Source organism: Talpa occidentalis, unplaced genomic scaffold (genome assembly GCF_014898055.3).
Source record: "Talpa occidentalis isolate TD23 unplaced genomic scaffold, MPIMG_talOcc4v2.1 talOcc4.12, whole genome shotgun sequence".
NCBI classification, from domain to species: Eukaryota; Metazoa; Chordata; class Mammalia; order Eulipotyphla; family Talpidae; genus Talpa; species Talpa occidentalis.
Window position 1 is genome coordinate 102128419 of NW_023601212.1, and position 6275 is coordinate 102134693.

At 64.8% G+C, this 6275-nt stretch overlaps 1 protein-coding gene across 1 annotated transcript; it reads right to left on the reverse strand.

Annotated features, from left to right (window-relative positions):
- Positions 1-28: 28 nt before the first annotated feature.
- On the reverse strand, positions 29-753 carry CLDN9 (claudin 9). Its single transcript, XM_037504590.2, has one exon. It carries the CDS (start codon positions 698-700, stop codon positions 47-49), a length of 654 nt encoding a protein of 217 aa, XP_037360487.1. The 5' UTR covers positions 701-753; the 3' UTR covers positions 29-46.
- Between the last annotated feature and the right edge of the window lie 5522 nt (positions 754-6275).

Below are 6275 nucleotides of genomic sequence, written 5' to 3' on the forward strand. Positions count from 1 at the left end.
CAGCGCGAGGTCCAGGGTCCCGGTAGAGGCTTCTTTCCGGGACGCCCTACACGTAGTCCCGCTTGTCCAGCCCGGAGGCGCCCGAGCGGGAGGGGATGGAGTAGGCCAGCCTGGGGCCGCGGGGCCGGTCCAGCTGGGGCGGGGGGCACGTGCAGCAGAGGAGGCCCCCGCCCAGCATAAGCAGGGCTGCAGCCGCCCAGCCCAGGTAGAGGGAGGCCCCCAGCTCCCGCTTCAGGGCCTCGGCCACCAGGGGGTTGTAGAAGTCTTGGATGATGGCGTGCGCCGTCCAGCAGACGGGGATGAGCACCAGGACGCCGGCCAGGAGCAGCATGGCCCCCGCGGTGAGCACAATGCGGGCCTTGGCACCCTCGTCCTCCACGCAGGTGGTGCACTGGGCGCCGGTGACGGCCACCAGCAGGCCGAGCAGCGCCAGCAGCAGCGCCACGACGCAGAGGGCGCGGGCGGCCTGCAGGTCCTGCGGCAGCGCCAGCAGCGAGTCGTACACCTTGCACTGCATCTGGCCCGTGCTCTGCACCACGCACGACATCCACAGCCCCTCCCACACCACCTGGGCCACCACGATGCTGTTGCCGATGAAGGCGGTCACCTTCCACAGGGGCAGCGCGCAGGACACCAGGGTCCCCAGCCAGCCCAGCACGGCCAGGGTCATCCCCAGGAGTTCCAGGCCAGTGGACGCCATCTTCCCTCAGGTCTCAGCTGAGCGGCCTGGCTGGTGGGGGGGCTGGCCGGGAGGTCAGGGGCTTCCCGGGGGGTCTCACTGCCCACCCGAAGCAGGGGTCAGCGTCCGCGGCCAGGCGTCTTCACATGTGGATTTCCCCCGCGCGCCTCCTCTCCTCTCTCGGGTGCTCAGCCGAGGCGCGTCCCTCCAGAGGCCCGACACCCGTCAGGTGCCTGGTGGTGGCTGCTGCCCCCACCTCCCTGCAGCCACAGGTCTGACCTGGCTGGCAGGGACCCTGCCAGCCGCCCTCGGGCTGGGCGAGCGCGTTGCCTCCGGCCCGGGCACCCAGCGCAGCGCACCTGGGCTGCGCACCGGGGACTGCGGCTCCCCGCTGAGGCGGGGCTTTAAGACAGGCGGGGGGGGGGGGGGGGGGGGGGGGGCGGGGGCGGGGAGGCCGAGCCTGGGGAAGCCGGTGAGGGAGGAGCTGGGACCGGGTCAGCTGGGAGCCTTGGGGTCAACGGAGAAGTGGGGGTGGCCATGACAGAACGGAGCAGGGACACCCGGGGGACAAGCCTGGGAGGACTGGCAGGGAAGGGTGGAGGGGAGCGGGCTCAGGACTGGGCACTGGACGGGCGGGGCTGCTCTGAGGCCTCCCCAGCCTCCTCCCTAGCACCCCTCCCTGCTGTCTTTGTTGTCCCCGGCCCACCCCGTTTCCTTTAGTGATGAAAATGCACCCCAGGTTCCCCTCCGGGTCCCCCTGCCTGCCGGGACTCTGGGAATCCGATCCGATGATCCGTCTCCTGTCTCAGCCTCTTGGCCCCGTTGGCTCCCGAGGGAAGGGCCCCGCCTGCGCTGTTCCCGGGGCAACAGGTGCCTGGCGCCCAGCTCAGGTGCCATCTCCCGGGCAACGGCCTGGAAAGCCACCTCCCACCTCCACCTCGGCTCAGGTGTGCCCACCCCACCTCCGCTCCTGAAACCGGGGCTTGGAGGAGCTTCTGGCAGGTCTCCAGAGGCCCTGGCACCAGCCTGCCGGAGAGGGGCCAGCAGGGGGTGGAGAGGAGGGGGATGGAGGGGGGAGCCCGGGTGGGGGCCCAGACCCAGGCCAGGCTCTTCACAGGGAGAGGGCGGCCACTCTGGGCCAGCAGGATGGGCGGGCAAGGAGCCGAGGCCCTGGCTTCCCTGACGCCACCTCCCCTTCCTCTGGAGCCCCCTGAGCACCCCGGAGCCTTTGCGAAGCCTCCTTGAAGTTTTACAAATAGGAGATCCTCCCTAGAGGGAGGATCATGGACTCCCGTACGCCCCTCCTGGGCACTGAGACTCAAGGATTGTGCTGTGGAAAGAGCGGCCGTCCAGGGAGCTCCCGCGGGCTGTCTGGACGACAGTCAGAGGCGGGCTAGGCCCTCACCTGGGGAAGACTTTCCCCTGCATGGCTGCTCCTGAGGAAGGCTGCTGCCCACTGCCTGGGCGGGGGCACCCCTCCACAGAACTAGGGCACTAGGGGTGCAGGCGGCCTGGGGGGCAGGGTTGGGCGGACCCCCACGCGGGCACACATGCAAGCTGCATGGCTCCGGCCCTGCAGGGAGGGCACCCACCTGGTCTGGGGCCTCATTTATAAGGGCCTGTGCCTTTGGGCCCCGCCCTTCAGGGGGTAGGTATTAGCGCTTTGTGAGATCTGTTAATTGAAATGACTTTGATTTACGCTGTATGTTTATTTTTATTTTTATTTATTGTGTAGAAGAACTGGGGTGTAGGCCAGAGGTGCAGGGGTTACGAGGACTCACCAGAGACAGTGGGGAGCAGAACAGATGGACTGACTTGAAATCCACCGCTGAGGGGAGCAGCGGGGAGACAGGAGAGGTCTGCAGCACCATGTGGGTCAGCTCCCTGGCCGGGGATTGAACTCACGCCATAGTGCTGATAGCGCTGAGACTCAGCCCCAGGCCACCAGGGAGGCCCGCGCTGTATGTTTTAAGGGTACCGGTTCACTCTTCTTCAAAGATGTGTGGCCACACCACGCCCCCTGGCAGACCGGGTCTTCCCCACAGCCCGCTGGGCCCTGTGCTCCGGCCCAGCCTCAGGTCTGCAGTCAGATTTCCGGGGCTTGCTTTGCCTTGGTCTGTTCCTTTGGGCTCTCTGTGCCCCCTCAGGAGTGATGTGTCTGGGGTTGTCCTTCTGTCCCTCTGCCCCAGGGCTCCGTGGCCCCTGGCGCCTCCTCTGCCGTCCTGACAGGCGGCCCCGGCGGCCCGCAGCCCCCGGGCTTGCACGTGTTTTCACTGCCAGTGGGGTCAGCGTTTTCGGAAGAGGGTCATCAGCTTTGCAAGGGGGTGGACGGCCCCAGAGCTTGCCCCTCCTCTGAAGTGGGGAGGGTGAGTCAGCCCCAGTCAGCTGGCCTGGAAGGTAGACCCCGTGGTGGGCACCAAGGTGCCCCCGAGGGTCATGGCCGCGCTCCAGGTGGCCCCGGGGTGCAGGAGGACGCGGGGGGACGTGAGGACCTCGGGCTGGAGAATGGCTGGGGCTGTGCTGACTGGGCGGCTCCAGTGTCTTAGGGGCTGTTTGTCCAACCCCAGGGGGACTGAGGGGGGAGGGGTGGCTGGGAAGAGCAAATAGAGGCTCGTCTGTCCCTGGGCTCCCCCTGGGCCTTCCTTCCGGCCGCCAGGAATCCAGCCGCACAGGTCTGGGCAGGTGTCTCTGGAGGGGCCCAGGACCCACCTACCAGGCCTCCCAGGGGATTGCCCCGCCCAGCGCTTCTCCCCCTCAGGCCGGAGGGCGGCCCACCTCCCGCCTGGGGTGTAAGTCACCTGCTGGTCCTGATTTGCGGGGACACTCCCAGTTGGAGCTGAGTCCCCTGTGCCCTGGAGGCGCGAGCTAGCCACTCAGGCTCGGAGCCCCGAGCTGTGGGGCCAGCAGCCCGATGGCCATAGGCGGGCCCTGCTGTTGCAGTTCCAATTCCTCTCTGTCCCCACATTTCCATATTCTAGCAGGAGGACCCCCCCCCGCACTGCCAGGGGCTGGAAAGTGGGTGCCCCCTCACCCCAGCCCTGTGGACCTGCCTTCAGGGTGGCCCGGGAAACTCAGCTTCCGACAGATCCACTCCTGGGATCAGAGAAGACCAGGCGCGAGAGGAGATGCAGGGGGGGATCTGCACGGGCGCCGGGGTTGGGGGGCCGAGGAAGTGCCCGGGCCGGCCAGAGACATATCCCCTCCACCCTCCCAGGTCCCTTCCTGCACCCAGCCCCCCTGGATTCTGTGGGATCTGGGAACCTAGGGGTTAAATTTGAGGCCTGAACCGGGACTCCAGAGGGGCAAGAATGCCATTCATATGGAGAGCGGGGCCGCTCACCATCTCAAAGGCACTTTATCGCATCTGGCGTCCCCCTCCCCCCACCTCGCGCCCCACCTCCACTCCGGAAGGCGGGAGGAGGCCGAGGCGTGGAGAGGAGGGCCTGGCCCTCTCCAGCCCCTGGCGGTCCGGGACCGGCCGCTCCATTGTTCTCCGGGAGTTCTGAGGGGCCAGAGCTGGGTGGGGCCAGCAAAGTGGATTAACTCCAGCCCCGTCTCACTCCTAGAGGAGATGCGTGGCCCCCTGACAAAGGAGGGTAACAGGTGGTCACGAGGGCCCCATGGTCCCAAGAGGGGGTGGGAGTGGGTACTGGGCCACAGTCACCCTGAGGGCAGGGTCATGCTGCAGGGGGGCTGCGCTGAGGCCCTGATGTTGCAGCAAAGTCAGGTCCCCAGGTTCCTGAGACAAAAGTTCCCATAATGACCCTGAGTTTGCTGCCCCCATTTTACAGACAATATAGCAAGCTCATGGGACGTGGCCTGATGCATGGGTGGGGGGGTGGGGACGGTCAGACCTGGAGCATGTCCCAGCGGACCCCTCTGGCCCAGGATCTGCTGGCCGAGTTTCCGGTCAGCTGGGACTCCAGAGCCACCTGTCCCAAAAGCAGAGTGGCCCGGACCCCCTCCCAGATGCATCCTCCCACATGCCAAGTCACCCACCGACATCCTCCCACCTTCTGCAGCAGGCACCCTGGTCATGCCAATGCCCTAGTCTCAGATGGTCCTGGGTGTGACCACAGGGAGGAACGACCTGCCTACCTCCAGGTGGCCTCGCGCAGCCCAGCCCACAAGTGGGACTGGAGGCTGCCGACTCCATGCCACGGGTAACCATTAACCTTTATCAGTGGTCAAAGGGGGGAATTGTTAGGGGAAAAGGCTGTCCTGAAGCTAATTCCATACAGGCTTCGTGGACTCCACCCCCACCCCAGGCCAAAGCCAAAGACACTGGGAGCTCCAAATCCCATCACCACCCAAGGGAAGGGGGCTGGGACCAAGGGTGGGGTTCAGTAGCCAGGTTGGTATAAAGCCAGACACGTGGGCTTTGGAGGGGTCCCCCATTTTGGCTCCCCGCCAGCTCGCAGCATCTGGCCAGCTCGGAGATTGCCTTTGGGTTTCCAGGTTGTCGGATCAGGTAGGATGCATTTAAGACTTTATTTCCCTATTTTCTCCCTGAGTTGTACATTTCCTTCTTTCTCTTTCCCTTATAAATAAACCTTTTATGAACCTTTTGTGTGCCTGCAGTGGAGTATTAAGAAGTCCCTTGTAAGCGCGCGGGTGAGGACCCACAGCCAGGCACCCCCTTCAATATCGGGGCTGCCCTATATACCAGTCAGCTTTCGTTTGTTTGTTTGGTTTTAAAGATTTATTTTTATTTATTTATGCACAAAGAACTGGGGTACAGGTCACAGGTGCAAGGGGTGAGAGGTTTCACCAGAGACAGAGCCGGGAGCAGACCAGGCGGATCCACTAAGATACATTGCTGAGGGGAGCATCGGGGAGACAGGAGAGGCCTGCTGCGCCCTGTGGTTCAGCTACCTGGCTGGGGATCGAACCCGGCCAGTGATAGCCTGAGACTAATCCCTGTGCCACCAGGGAGGGCTCTACCCATCTGTTTTAAGGGTGGGGTGGCCCCCACCTGGCTGCTGTCTTTCAGAGGCACATTCACTCTCCTTTCTGTTTGCTGCCACGTTCTCAGGGGAGAGGGTTTCAGGCCCCAGGAAAGCAGCTAGAGGGAGCGCGGCCTCAGGAAAGGCAGCCGAGGGCAGAGATGGTCACTCTCCTCTCCTGGGCAGTGACAGTTTTCTGAAGCTGCCATTGCCCCCAGGCTCCTGCCCAAGGACTCCCGGGCAGTCACGGCTCTGGGTCAGCAAGGGGTGAGCACATCTAAACCTCCGTGTGGCCTGGGGGCACCACTTGAAGGTGCTCAGTGTACTGGGGGCCCCAGCGCTGTGTCTCTAAGTCTCTAGGTGCCGGAACCTTGAGTGGGGCCTTATTTGACAAAAGGATCTTTGCTGAGGTACTTCAGGATCTCAGGATGAGATCGCCAGGCCTGCGGGGTGGGGGGCTCTGACCCAGGGCGCTCCCTCACCAGGGAAAGGCAGAGGGAGGTCACGAGTGGAAGGGGGCCAGGAGCCGCCAGGGGCAGGAGGAGCCCTGCCCAGGGCCCCCAGAGGGATCGGCCCTGCCCACCCGCCTGTGGACTTCCCGCCTCCAGCCAGAACCGTCAGAACAAACTCGTGCGGGGACGGGCAGCCAG